We start from the raw sequence: 14863 nt of genomic DNA on the forward strand, positions 1-14863 counted from the left end.
GCCACAGCCTTTATAGCATCAGATTTAAGTATGTAAGGAGGAGGCTGGACCTTTGGGTCAGCCCACCTACTTAGCACAGTAGACTGTGGGCAGTAGGGGTTGCTGTAAATAGGTCCCCATCAGAATTTTCTTTTAGTCATGAGTTTTTTGTTTTTTTTTTAATCAATTTTTTATTAACAAGTTCCAAGATTATAGAAAAAATATCTCATGGTAATACCCTCCTTACCCCTTTTCCTTAGAAACTCCATTCTCCATCACATCCCCTCCCCACCTCAATCAGTGTCTCTTTTATTTTGATGTCATGATCTTTTCCTTCTGTTATATCCTCTTAGATTTTAATTAGCCCTTCCTCCACCTTTCCTTTACTCAATCTCTTCCCCTGACCTCACTTGGGGCCTTTCACCCCCATTAATCTATTCTTATACTTACATATGTACAATACCATCCTATTAAGTACGCCTTCCTTTCCTTTCTCTTCCCTTTATATCTCTTTTCTAGCTTACTGGCCTTTGCTACTGACTTTTATTCCTACTCACACAGAATTCCAATCATCTGTAACTAGAATCCACATTTGAGAGAGAACATGTGACACTTGGCTTTCTGGGCCTGGCTTACCTCACTTAGTATAATTCTTTTCAGATCCATCCATTTTCCTGCAAATTTCATAACTTCATTTTTCTTTACCACTGAGTAGAACTCCATTGTATAAATGTGCCATATCTTCATTATCCACTCATCAGTTGAGGGACATCTAGGCTTGTTCCATTTCTCAGCTATTGTGAATTGAGCAGCCCTAAACATGGTTGAGTATGTATTTCTAAGGTCATGAGTCCTTAAGATATATCCCTAGGAGTGCTATAGCTGGGTCATATGGTAGATCAATTTTTAGTTGTCTTAGGAAGCTCCACACTGGTTTCCACAGTGGCTGGACCAGATTGCATTCCCACCAACAGTGTAGAAGGGTTCCTCTTTTTCTGCATCCTTACCAGCATTTATGGTCATTTGTTTTCATGATGGTAGCCAATCTGACAGGAGTGAGATGGAATCTCAATGTAATTTTAATGTACATTTCCCTGATGACTAGGGATGTAGAGCATTTTTTAGATGCTTATATGCCATCCATATTTCTTTTGAGAATTCTCTACTTAGTTCCATAGCCCATTTTTAATTGGCTTGTTTGATTTCTTATTATTTAATTTTTTTGAGTTCTTTGTATATCCTAGATATTAATCCTCTATCAGATGTATAGCTGGCAAAGATATTTTCCCGTTCTGTAGGTTGCCTCTTTGCTTTATTCACAGTGTCCTTTGCTGTACAAAATCTTTTTTATTTCATGAGGTCCCAGTGGTTAATCTGTGGTTTTATTGCCTGAGCAATTGGGGTTATATTCAGAAAGTCTTTGCTAACACCAGTATGTTGAAGGGTTTCCCCTACTTTTTTCTCTAGCAGTTTCAGGCCTGATGTTAAGGTCTGTAATCCATTTGGACTTAAGTCTTGTGCATGGAGAGAGAGAAGAATGTAATTCCATCCTACTACCGATAAATATCCAGTTTTCCCAGCACCATTTGCTGAAGAGGCTCTTTTCTCCAATGAGTATTTTTGGTATTTTTATTGAATATCAGGTGGCTATAGCTATCTGGATTTACATCTGAGTCCTTTGATTTACATTGATCTACATGTCTGCTTTTGTGCCAGTACCATGCTGTTTTTGTTACTATGTCATGAGTTTTGTTCTTGTTTCAGGGCAGGGTGGCATGTGGGGTGGCATATCATGGTTCTCTTTCAGCCTCAATCCTTGAAACTGCCTTTAAAAGGCTAGTTTTTGACAGGCGTGGTGGCACACACTTTAATCCCAGCACTCAGGAGGCAGAGGTAGGAGGATCAGTGCGAGTTCTAGGCCACCCTGAGACTACAAAGTGAATTCCAGGTCAGCCTGGACTACAGAGAGACCCTATCTCAAAAAAAAAAAAAAAAAAAAAAGCTAGCTTTCTCCTGTCCTCATTCAGTATGATTCCTATTTTCTTTTTAAATTATTTATTTATTTGAGAGAGAGAAGCAGCCAGGAGGAGAGAGAGACAGAGAGAAAGAATGGGTGTGCTGGGCATGGTGGTGCACGCCAGGGCCTTCAGCTGCTGCAAATGAACTCCAGACCTTGTGCATCTGGCTTTACATGGGTCCTGGGGAATCGAATCTGGGTACTTTGGCTTTGGAGGCAAGTGTCTTTTTTTTTTTTTCTCAATTTTTATTAACATTTTCCATGATTATAAAAAATACCCCATGGTAATACCCTCCCTCCCCCCACTTTCCCCTTTGAAATTCCATTCTCCATCATATTCCCTCCCCATCTCAATCAGTCTTTTATTTTGATGTCATGTTCTTTTCCTCCTCTTATGATGGTCTTGTGTAGGTAGTGTCAGGCACTATGAGGTCATGGATATCCAGGCCATTTTATGTTGCAGGCAAGTGTCTTAACTGCTAAGCCATCTCTTCAGAACCCCTCCCTTTTTTTTTTTTTAGTTTATGGGCATGCCAGGGTCTCTTGCTGCTGCAGATGAGAATGCCTGTTTGGCTTTATGTATGTGGCTGGGGAAGTGAACCACCTTTAACCACTGAGCTGTCTTCCCAGCCACCACAAAATCTTTTTGCAGACCTCCCTGGCATTTTTGTTCTGTTGTCCCTAGAGGTCGCTAAGATTGACCCACCCTAATATGAGGACATAGAGCTTGGGGGAGCCCCATGGGTATCAGGGTGGGAAAATGGAGAAGATGTACTATATAACCTGCTGTTCATGCCAAAAAACAAGTGACTGAGCAAGTTATGCTGGGACCTCAGGGTGACAGAGTAGGGCACACATCTCAGTGGTCCCCACCCTCATAGGCATTGGCTGGTGGCTGTTCTGGGGAGGGGGGGGATGCTGTATGGTGCTCCTGAAGATAAAGCCTTTGGTTGTGAGCATGGTAGTACATAGCTATAAGCTTGGCACTTACGAGATAGAGGCAGGATGATGATGAGTTCCAGGCCAGCCTGGGCTACATGTCTCAAAAATACACATATACAAATAAAGCATTTAGTTATTGTCAGCCTCAGCTCCATTGTTAATCTACTACTGGATCTGTTTTATTTGTGCTGGGAATGGAGCCCAAGGCCACCAGCATGCAATCAGGGGCTCCGCCTCCCCACCCTGCTCACTGGGGTTCTGGGCCGGGCTCCACCTCCCAGCCACGTCCCTCCTCATTGGGATTCTAGACCGGGCTCCACCTCCCAGCTACGCCCCCCTCCTCCCTGGGATTCTGGGCGGGACTCCACCTTCGAGTAATGGCCCCTCTCCACTGAGATTCTAGTCAGGTTCTCTACTACTGAGCCACGCTCCCGCCCCTTAAAGGAACATACTACCAAAAAAAGTATCAAAATACCTTCAGCCCTAAAGCCGGGCATGGTGGCGCACGCCTTTAATTCCAGCACTTGGGAGGCAGAGGTAGGAGAACTGCCGTGAATTCCAGGCTACTCTGAGACTCCATAGTGAATTCCAGGTTAGCCTGGGCTAGCGTGAGACCCTACCTCAACAAACAAACAAACAAAAAAGCCCACACGCACAAAAAAAAAACCCAGCCCTATTTGGGAGTTTATAATGGCGGAGAAGCAGAGTTAAAGGAGAGGTTATTTAAATTTTTATTAAATATACTCTCTTGGCACAAATCCTTAAAATATATAAACATTATATATAAACAAAGTAACTTCATGGCATCAAAATATAACTTCAGACAAAGACCAGCAGGGAGGGGTGACTGCAGAGACCCCAAAGCTGGAGAGTGCCTGGTACCGCTGAGGCCCACCAAGAGCAGAGACACTATGGAGGCACGTCTAGGGCCAGGAGGACCAGGGACTCAACACTCAAGAGTCTCTTTGCTCTCCTGCTCAGTCTGCGCCCCAGAGGGCGCTGCTCACCCACCTACTTGATGTCACCTGCCTGGAGTGGCCCAGAGGCTTCATGGCCCCTTCCACCTCCCTGGCAGAGTGCCTGGCCTTTCTTGTCCAGTGTGGTGCTGGTGTGGTTCAGACAGTCCCTTTCAGCCAGCACAGGCTGCCTGGGGACATGCAAGGCAGGCCCTCTACAGAGGGGTCTTTACACCACAGGCACAAGGCGAGGTCAAAGAGAAGAGGGCAAAAGGAGAGGAGAAATGTACCTGGTTGCATAAGTCCTACCCGATCCCTGTGTGTGAGGTGCCTGCCCCGGCAGCCAGTTACAGGAACCAACTTCTGACATCCTCGAGACTGAACTTGATGGCACAAGGCAGGAGTTTGATGTGAACAGACCAAGGACTGGACAAGTTCAAGACCAAGAGGCAGGAGGATGGCTGTCAGTTCAAGGCCAGCCTGGGCTACCTAGAAAGTAGTAAGCCATCCAGGGTTAAGAGTGATACCCTGTGAGACTGTCTCAAAAAAAAAAAAAAAGAAAAGAAAAAGAAACTCAGATGTTATTTGGAAAGGTGTTTCTGAGTCCCTGTGGACTAGAGAGCCCCAGGGGCTTCTCCATAAGACCAGCTAGCTGGGGGATCCCAGTGTACCTGATTATTCCTTGCTTCCTAGACCACTGTCACTGGCTCCACTCTGGGAGGACCCAGACCACCAGACACCCGTGTGTTCAACTCACAGAGGTCAAACCATCCCTCATGGACATTTAATTGTGCCCTGTGCTGGCTGGGTGGTCGCCTTAGTGAGAAGGGGATCAGCTCATAGTCATGGGACGTCACCTCCTCTAAAGATGTGGTGGGTGCCTGGGCTTGCACCGATACCCCCAGGGGTCAGATCCACACCAGAGGGCCTCCTGCGAAGGCTAGGGGTTCTGGGGGTGGGGTTGTGGGGAGGAGCTGTCCTCTGGAAAAGGACGGGGAAGGCAGTTCAGGCTGGGGCAGCTGGCAAGGGTCGCAGTGCAGCTTGCAGCTGAGGACACAACCTCCTGGGCAGGGTGCGAGTTCAAGGGAGGGGCCCTTGGCTTCTGCAGGCCAGGCACAGTCAACGAGAAGAGAAGGACTCTGAGCCCCGTGGTGTGCGCAGCAGGTTGGGGGACACACGGTGCCAGGCGGGGAGCTCCCTCATCCCAATACAGCGCCTAGAGGAGGGCACGGGACACTTGTGGGCTCCGAGTCCTGTCCCCCAGGCCAGGCCACCGGATCCAGTGGCTGGGGTCACTGTATGTCATGCAGCTCTAGCTCTGCAGGCGGCGCAGCAGGATGTGAGTGAGGTCGAAGGTGGTGAAGCTGATGCCCACGGCGATGGGGCCTTTCAGCCAGTTCATGCTCAGGCCCTTGTACAGGCCCCGCACGGCGCCCTCCTCGCGCACGATGGAGCGCAGCGTGCTCAGGATGGAGCCATGCTGGTGGCCCGTGACGCCCGCCGTCTGCATGCGCCGCCGCACCACGTCCAACGGGTAGGAGGCCGACTGTCCGATGAGGCCCGCACACGCCCCGAAGATCATGCGCTCCAACGGGTAGGGCTGCAAGCGGCCACTATACTCTGCGGGCGGGGCGGGGCGGGGCGGGCGGCGGTGAGCTGGGCATGCGCAGACTCAGGCCCCACTTCCTGGTCATCCCCCTTTTTCTTTTCTGTTTTTGGTGATGCTAGGAATGGAACCGAACATCCTGACAAGCACTCTGCTACTGAGCATCACCCCAGCCTGAGACAGGGGCGAGTTGTGGAACAAAGAAACTTGTAAGACATCGATCACTTATGAGGAATATACAGTAGTGGCCCCTTATCCGCAGTAGTGCCAGACCCCCTTATGGGGGAACACAGCCCAATCTCCACGGATGCTGAACCCTAGAACAGTGCAAAGCCTGCATAGACTACTTTCACCTACAGACTGTATCTATGAGTTTAATTATAAATTACACCCTGCAAGAGGCTAATAATACTAAGCAGAATAATTGCACCAATACTCTGGAACAAACGTTTTTTGGAAGTGGTTTCTTTCTAGTCTGGTGGGCCTCCGCTTCAGAGCAAGTGCCCAGTGTGGGCAGGCCTTAGGTTCCATGCACCCCTCCAAAAAAAAAGAAAACAATCTCAGGGGGCTACATCTTCAGTGACTTCACTGTCAGAACGGGGCAGGGTTTTTGTTGTTTTGAAAGGGCCTTAGTTTGCAGCCCAGGCTGGCTTCAAATTTACTGAAATCTTTCTGCCTCTGTCTCCTGAGTACTGGGATGACGAGTGAGCCTTCACACCCAGCTAGATTGAGTGTTTTAAAACTTTGTGTATGGAATATGTACCGACTTTCTTCTTGTTACTGTTCCCGACTGAATGAAGTGTGACAGTTGTGTACACAGCATTCTGGGTCACACAGCGATAACGTAGCATCTGCAAAAGGCTGTGCACCACTGCTACTGCACAGACAAGACATGGACACACATGACAAAGATGCAAGGGGTGAAGAAACAACCCTACACATACCAGGAACTATGCGTCCAATGCAATATGTGCACAGGTAACTGGTGTGCCTATGAGCATGGAGGACAGAGGAGAGCTCCAGATGTTGTTCCCAAGAATGTCATCCACCTTTTTTAAGACAGGGCTTCTCCTTGGCTTTGTGCTCACAAATTACACTAGCCTGGCTGGCCAAGGATACTCCTGTCTCCACCTCCCCAGTGCTGGGATTATAGGTGCAGGTCACTATACCCATCATTTTATATAGGTACTGGAGATTAAACTCAGGTCATCATATCTTCAAGGCAAGCACTTTACTCACTGAGCCATCTCTGTAGCCCAAACAACTTTATTTTTTGGTACAGAATCTCACTATGTAGCCCAGTTTGGCCTCAGACTCATAACAATAGTCCTATCTGACTTGGATTGCAGGTGTGTGCCATCATGCCAAGCTTCAAAAGCCATCTTGAAGGTTTAGACCACAGTCCCAGTAAGAGGCCCCAGATGAGAGGGTTGGAGTAGAAGACATCCCAATTTTACTAGAAATGCCTCATCATCTGGGAGGGCTGGAGATGTGGCTCAGCTGGTAGAGAGCTTGCCTAGCACACATGAAACCCTGAGTTTGATCCCCACACCACATAAATCCAGTGTGGTGATGCATTCCTGTCATCCTTGCACTTGAAATGTGCCATCATCAGGGTCAGGAATTTAAGACCATACTCAGCTGCATAGTGAGTCTGAGACCAGCCTGGGCCACATGAGGCCCTTTCTCACAAAGTATGAATAAGTCAGTATGGTGGCACACACTTTTGTTTTTGTTTTTCGAGGTAGGGTCTCACTCTGGTCCAAGCTGATCTGGAATTCACTATGTATAGTCTCAGAGTGACCTCATGGTGATCCTACTTCTGCCTCCTGAATGCTGGGATTAAAGGTGTGTGTACCATGCCTGGCTGGCACACGCCTTGAATCCCAGCATTTGGGAGACTGAGGTAGGAGGACTGCTGTGAGTTCAAGGCCAGCCTGAGGCTACATAGTGAATTCCAGGTCAGCCTGGGCTAGAGTGAAACCCTACCTCAAAAAAAAAAAAAAAAAAAAGAAAAGAAAAAGAAAAAAAAAACAGCATAAATAAACTAGAAAGCACCTGGGAGTGAGAAAGGCTAACCAGTACCACCTGCTCACAGGGTGAGTTCTGGGTGGTCATGTTGGTCCCTGTACTGGTCTGTCCATTAGATCTCCTCTCAGTGACCAAAGTAAGAGTCAAAGCTGGGAAACACGAATATTTTGTACTTGGGCAAGTGGAAAGGCCTCTGGCACTGTGGGTGACACACTGGTAACCTGAAAACAAAGCACCAACAGGTGTGGCAGTGCCACCTGTGACCCCAGCACTAGGAAGGCTAAGCAGAAGAATTCCATCCAAAGATAGCCTGGCTACACATTGAAACCATTTCTGAATGAATGAAATGAAATGAGGTCTTAAATGTTACAGATCCAGGTTCCTGGGTGGGTCCAGGGTGTCTGGCTTGGACTCTGGGTCCCCAATCTGCCCCACCCATGGGTCCTGTGTGCCCCTGGGCTGAGTTGCTGTTGGCAGGGATGCTCTGGAAGCCCCCCTTGCCTCTCTCTGCTCTCCTTACCTCTGTGCAGGCTCTTGAGCGTCTCATAGGTGAAGAAGCTGAGTCCAGCGTAGGGAATGACACCCAGCACAGTGGGCATAAAGCCATGGTAGAGGGTCTTCAGTCCCTCCTCTCGGGATATGCGGATGAAGACATGAAAGATGTTGCTGTACCTGCCGGACCACATGTGACAGGAACTTAGGGCCTCAACTCCCCATCCCTAGCTTCTCACACAACACTAGGTCTGGCCTGGGCAGTGCTCTTTAGGAAGTATGACTACACACAGAAGCCTTGTGGTGTGAGGGACCCTCTGTGTGCTCTTTCACATCCTTTCTCCCTCTCTCCCTTGCCTCTCTCAGCAGTATGGGGATGGGCTGGAACTTGGATCCTCACACATGCTAGGGGAGTGTGCTCTCCACTGAGCAACACCCCAGCTCTACTCTTATGCCACTGGTTTATTTTTATTTCATATTATTAGTATTTTGGTTTTTCAAGATAGGCTGACCTAGAATTCACTATGTACTGTCATGGTAGCCTTGAACTCACAGCAATCTTCCTACCTCTGCCTCCCAAGTGCTGGGATTAAAATTTTTCTTGTTTTTGTTTTTGAGACAGGTTCTCTATAGCCCATGGTGGCCTGACATCATAATTCTTCTGCCTCTACATGCTGAGTGCCAGGATGACAGCTGGGCGGCACCACACGTCAGAGCTTGTCTGACTTAAAATGGAGACACTGGGAATTGGGCATGGTGGCACCCACTTGTCATCCCCGCACTCACAGGCTGAGGCATGCGTTCCTGGACATCCCTGGTTACAGAGTGCTGTCTCAAGCAGGGAAAAAAAACCAAAAAACTGTTGGTGTGATCCCAGCTGAATCTGCACCCCGGGCTGAGAGCAATCAAGTCTTCTGGAAGCTGCAGAATGGCACACTGGCCTGATCAGGGTGGCAGATCCACATTGCAGAAGCTCCCAGGGACCTGAAGGAGGGGCTCCCATTAGGGTGTTCCCTGTGTCCCTAACAGTGTCCTGTCACTGTGGCAGGACTCACATTTCCTTAGGTGTCACGGCCATCCTTGCTCTGACCAGATCCAGAGGGTAGGTAAGAGAAGCCGCAGTGGTTCCTGCCAGAGCACCAGCCAGGAGGCGAGGCCACGGGGGCAGGGCTCTGCAGGCAAGCGGGAGAAGGTTGAGGCCAAGGCTTCAGTGGGGTTGAGCCCCAGCCCGAGTGCATCACATCTCAGCCTAGGGAACACCAAGGAACACAAGGCCCAGGCTGGCTTCCCCCATGGCTGAACTTATGGGGTCATTTGTGGATATCATTTGGAGACCACAGCCCTCCTGTTACCCTTCCTTGTATCTTCCCTAGACTCTGGGGACACAGTGTGTTGTCCCCCTAAGTTATGAGGGAGGGAGGATATCAGGAAACAAGCAAAGAAATAATTTCAGAAGACTGCCTTCACCTCTTAATATAGTGGGAAAAATACCTAGGGAGGCCCGGAAGGGGAGGTTGAGGCTAGAGACAAGAAAAGCAGGGACAGGACCCCAGAGGACCAGCAAAGAGCTAGAGTAGTCAGAGGTGGGATCCAGGTTAGGGGTTCTGACCTGGCAATGCCAGGCAGAATTGGAAGGTGGTGATAGGTGGGGCCCAGATGGGGGTAGGCCTAGGAAAAGAGTAGGCAGGGGCAGGGAAGGAAGGAGGAGCTAATGGGCAGAGCAACCAAGGGGCGTTGTCCTGAGGAGGGCGGGGCAGGGCCTCACTCTCCACGGAAGCCATAGTAGTGGCCAAGGATGCGCTTGTACTCCTCATGCGCGCTGAACTGGATGGCTGCATAGGGCACCACGCGCACCATGGTGGCCGAGTTCCCGCGCCACAGGCTGAAGAAACCCTCGTTGAGGTAGGTGAAGTAGAGGAGACGGAAGGCCTCCTAGAAGAGAATGAAGGTGAACAAGGGTCACCACCTGCCACCCTTGAGCAGCTACTGTGTAGGCAGAGCGCCCTAAATGCACAGGTTGGGGTATTCCCGCTTTTACCAGCTTGAGTTATCACTTGTGGCCCATCTTTTCTGTGTTCTCTACACCCTGCTTTGGCCCCTCAAAAGTTGAGACCGTTGTGATTGGTGGATACTGGGTTTGCAGGTGAGCTAGAAGGCTTTTGTTGGCAGAAGGTAGCTTTCAAAAATGTTCTGGATCTAGAGGTGATGCCTTGCTGTTTATGGGCTCTGGAACTCCCACTCCCACCAGTATGCTAGGATAGGACAGCTGTCTTGACTGTCCTCTTCTGGGGACAGCTTCTGCCTGTGCTGGGTGCCCAGAAACTAGCCTGGGGTATCTGGGAAGAGAGGGGCCAGGCGACAAAGCAACCAAACCACTCCCTTAACCACATCCACAGTGCCAGCCCCAGGACCAAGGATCTCAGCCCAGGCTTACCTTGGCAGAAAATCTTTTTGAAGACACTGGAAGAAACAAAAGCACAAGAGCTGATGAAACAAGCAGGGTGGAGCCCAGAATCCAAACCACTCATGGTGCAGGTCGACATTTACCTTGGAAGATGATTTTGGTTCGGTCCAGGGGAGCTACTGCTGTCTTGGCGAGGGCACCAGCCAGGGCCCCAGCCAGCAAGGAGCTGAGCACTTGCCTATGGTCTCTCTGCAAAAAACACATCATGGTCACAGAAGGGAGGGGTCAGCAAGTGTCTTTCTTTTCTGTGAGTTGAATTTTTTTTTTCTCTGTATGTATGCAGATGTGCACATGTAGAGGTCACAGGACAACCTCAGGTGGTGGTCCTCCCCTTAACCTTGTCTCTAGTTTGCCGCTGCAAATGACAGGCTAGTTGGCCCACAAGCCTCCAGGGATTCTCCTGTCTCTGCCTATGAGTGCTGGGAGTGCAGATGTGTACTATCGTGCCCACTTTATGTAGGTTCCGGGGATCTGAACTAAGACTGTCACACATGCCCAGCAAGCATTTTTATTTTATTTTTTTTTTGAGAAAAGGTATCATCATTTTGTAGCCCAGGCTGGCCTGGACTCACAATGCCCTCTCTCAGCTTCTTTGTTTTTTCCTCCCAGCTTCTTGATCAGCTTGGTTATCAGAGCACAGCAGGTGCTCAGCCTCTTAGCCTTAGAGAAGTGACTTCCCATAACTTGGGAGGGAGAGTCAGGAAGATCAGAATTCAAGGTCATCTTTAACTACATGAAATTTTTAAGGCCAGCCTAGGCTACATAAACCCTGTCTGAAAAAAACAAACAATCCAAGCCGGGCATGGTGGCGCAGGCTTTTAATCCCAGCACTCAGGAGGCAGAGGTAGGAGGATCACCGTGCGTTTGAGGCCACCCTGAGACTACATAGTGAATTCCAGGTTGGCCTGAGCTAAAGTGAAACCCTACCTTGAAAAACAAAACAAAAAAGAAAAGAAAAGAAAAAGAAATTGGGATGGAGAGATGGCTTAGTGGCTAAGGCCTGTGAAGCCTAAGGACCCAGGTTCAATTCCCTAGATTCTACATAAGCCATGCATCTGGAATTTGTTTGCAGTGGCTAGAGGCCCTGGCACACCCATTCTCTCTCTCTTCTCCCTTTCAAATAAATTAAAAAAAAATGTTTTTTAAATTCTAGCCAAAGCCAGGTATGGCAGTGCACACCTTTAATCCCAGCCCTTGGGAGGCAGAGGTAGGAGGACTGCTGTGAGTTCGAGGCCATCCTAAGACTACATAGTGAATTCCAGGTCAGCCTGAGCTAGACTGAGACCCTACCTTGAAAAACAAAAAACAAACAAACAAAAATCTAGCCAGCACTCGGGAGGCAGAGGTTCACCAAGAGTTCAAGGCCACCCTGAGACTACAGAGTGAGTTCCAGGTCAGTCTGGGCTAGAGTGAGACCCTACCTCGGAAAACATACAAACAAACAAAAATCCAGAAAGCTTTTATAGTGTAACCTTGTTTCTCCTTGGGGTTGGACACAAGGATCAAATAAGGGACTATAGACAGGGTGACCAGCACAGAAGCAGTGGCCAGCAGGAAGCATTTTGTTGGGTTCAGTGGTAGGGCAGTCTTTAGTTTGTCCCTGGGGCAGATCTGTCCTGTGGCCTCTGGAAAGTATGCAGAGGAACGGTATGCCTGTCTAGTGTCCTTTGTATTGTGGGGCAGTGTGCTAGTCTCTGGCGACATGCCTGCCCTGTGCTTCAGTCCCCAGATGCTGACTTCCCAACTGGCCCGGGTGAAAGAGTACTCCCGCCCGCCTGGCAGTCCCCAGGTGCAGCATGGAATGAGGGGAAAGGTTAGGAGGACCACAGGGTGATGCCAGCTCAGCCTTTGGCCCAGTGGACTTTGAGATGGTTGATGCAGTGCCCATGAGGCCCTGGGCGTGACAGCTGTAGGGCTCAGCCAGTAGATAACTGCTTCTATAGAGTACCTGGATGTGCATAAATTCTTTTGTTTGGGTAGTTTTGTGTTGCTCTGCCTGCAGCTGAGGCTGGCCTGAAACTCTCAGGCTCAGTAAATCTCCTGAGTGCTGGGATGACAGGTATGCCGCCATACTGGCCCAAACTGCCTTTCAGGGGACACTCCTACAGTAGAAGCCAGAACATCAGACATGAAGTTTGGAGAACAAGCCTGCCACTCTCACACTCCACTCTTTATTAGAAAAGCAAGATTCTGGGCTGTCTAGATTCACCCACCAATGGGGTTCTGATGACACAGTCATAGCCCACAGTGAACAGAGCAGTCACATTCTAGGTGGTGGGCATCAGTGAGGACAGAAGGGACAACAGCACTCTGTACACCCAGTGGGGAGCCAAAGAACACCCCAAAGGGAGGCTGACTACTTGCCTTTGAGGAGACAGGAGCAGATAGGATGGCTTCAGCATCCTCTCGGAGGCGTGCGGAGCCTTCCTTCACACCATTACCCATCCCAGGCCTGCTCAGACGGCGGGAGACTCAGTCCTGAGGAGCAAGAAGGTCTGTATGAGATGGGGCAAGGGCCAGCAAGGTGTGGCCCCGCCCTCTGACTTCTACAACCAAATACTCGTGGATGGCCCCAATGGCTTTTCCCTAGCCCATTCCTGACTCCATGTGAGGGAGAGGATCCCCTAACCCAAGTTCTGATGCCATTGTCCCCTGGGCTAATGGCTTAATAACTGACAAAAAACTTACTTTATTATCACTTCTTGCTTTTCTAACCTGGTCTAGCAAATCAGAGTAATTAAGGGAAAGGGACTGGTTGAGGTCACAACCATAGCAGAGAAATTGTTGGCTCTGGGGACAGGCTGAAAACATTCCTCCCACATTTGTCAGCACAGATGGGACATTTGGGCCAGGGAGACCTATGTGTCCATACTCAGTATTAAACCACCACCCCCACACAAGGGAGAGGGTAAGCTTCCAATGTAAGCCTGATGAGGGTCTCCATCCACTGAAACACACTGAGAAATGACCCTTTCTCCTTCCTGTGGGCTGCCTGTTTTCTGCAGTGAAACATCTAGGAAATGCCAAGATACAGAAGGTCTGGATCCCTAGGCTCCCCTACCTCCATACCCACACCCAGCCCAGCACAGCCACCCCATACTCAGGCCAGAGCATCCAGGAAGGAAAAGGGGTGAAGGAATAATCAAGATGCCATTGTGCACTGGGTGTTCTTTGAGGTCCCAGTTTTCATTTAAATTGTTCAAATCAGCAGGCCTAGAGGCTGAGGCCTATTATCCTGGCAACTTGGGAGGCTGAGGCAGAGGATTGAAAATTAAAGGCCAGGGGCTGGAAAGATGGCTCAGCAGTTAAGGCAATTGCCTGCAAACCCTAATGACCTGAGTTTGATTCCCCAGTACCCATGTAAAACTAGATGCACAAAGTGGCACATACATCTGGAGCTCATTGCAGTGTCTAGAGGCCCTGGCATGCCCATTTTCTCTTTTCTCTATATTTCTCCCTGAGCTTGCAAATAAAATTAAAAAATGAAGCCAGGCATGGTGGCAAACACTTTTAATCCCAGCACTTGGGAGGCAAAGGTAGGAGGATCACCATGAGTTCAAGGCCAGCCTGAGACTACATATTAAATTCTAGGCCAGTTTGGGCTAGAGGAAGACCCTATCTTGAAAAACAAACAAATGAACAACAACAAAAGATAAATTGAAGGCCAGCCTGGACAACTTGAGGTTCTGTAAGAATTATAAAGAAGACTGGGAGTGTGGCTCTGTGGGAGAATGCTTCCTAGTGTATGAGAGACCTTGAGTTCCACCCCCAATACCAAGGAGTAGAAATAAAATGATGTACCAAATCAGAATGTGTTACTGTAAGATGATGCAAATGGCACAGAAGCACATACAGAGCTGGCATCCACACCAGAAGAACATCACAGATAAAGCACTGGATTCGGCTATGGGTCATCTGTTAACCACGCTCCTCCTGCAATGGGACCCTGAGCTTGAGCCCAGAAGAAATGGCTGCTTCTCAAATGGGCAGGAGGGCTAGGGCTGTAATTCAGCTATAAAGCACCTGCCTAGAATTCCCAGTGGCAGGCTGGAGTCATGTGGCTCAGTGTCAGAGCACTTGCTTGGCCCTTGTGAGGTCCTAGGTTACACCCCCAATGCCACCAAAAACACAGTAATGAGAGCCAGGCATGGTGGCTCATGCCTTTAATCCCAGCATTCAAGAGACAGAGGTAGGACTACCATGAATTTGAAGCCGTTTGAAGCCACCCTGAAACTACATGGTGAATTCCAGGTCAGCTTGGGCTAGAGCGAGACCCTACCTTAAAAAACCAAAAAAATTTTTTACACACACACACATATTTTAAGCCAGACATCACTGAGAGGAGGGAAGTCTCTGGACAAGGATCACAGATAACA

At 49.1% G+C, this 14863-nt stretch overlaps 1 protein-coding gene and 1 long non-coding RNA gene across 4 annotated transcripts in view; one reads left to right on the plus strand and one right to left on the minus strand.

Annotated features, from left to right (window-relative positions):
• Positions 1 to 4449: 4449 nt before the first annotated feature.
• Positions 4450 to 14863, minus strand: part of Slc25a42 (solute carrier family 25 member 42) — a 34068-nt gene continuing 23654 nt past the window's right edge. The window contains exons 2-8 of one of the 3 annotated variants that reach the window (XM_004666000.2): positions 12852 to 12965; positions 10571 to 10676; positions 10458 to 10483; positions 9789 to 9955; positions 9079 to 9195; positions 8052 to 8203; positions 4450 to 5514 (exon numbers count right to left, since the gene is read on the minus strand). In XM_004666000.2, coding sequence (XP_004666057.1) covers positions 5207 to 5514; positions 8052 to 8203; positions 9079 to 9195; positions 9789 to 9955; positions 10458 to 10483; positions 10571 to 10676; positions 12852 to 12932 — 957 coding nt within the window. In that variant the 5' untranslated portion in view covers positions 12933 to 12965 and the 3' untranslated portion in view covers positions 4450 to 5206. Of the gene's footprint in view, positions 5515 to 6049; positions 6378 to 8051; positions 8204 to 9078; positions 9196 to 9788; positions 9956 to 10457; positions 10484 to 10570; positions 10677 to 12851; positions 12966 to 14863 lie in introns of those variants that run through there. The other 2 variants (XM_045141976.1, XM_045141975.1) reach the window with 2 other exon arrangements.
• Positions 5317 to 5947, plus strand: LOC123457705. The gene is made up of 2 exons (XR_006635117.1): positions 5317 to 5488; positions 5623 to 5947. It is a non-coding gene; the product is annotated as an uncharacterized LOC123457705 (long non-coding RNA).

The sequence above is a fragment of the Jaculus jaculus genome, chromosome 1, assembly GCF_020740685.1.
Source record: "Jaculus jaculus isolate mJacJac1 chromosome 1, mJacJac1.mat.Y.cur, whole genome shotgun sequence".
Taxonomy (NCBI): domain Eukaryota; kingdom Metazoa; phylum Chordata; class Mammalia; order Rodentia; family Dipodidae; genus Jaculus; species Jaculus jaculus.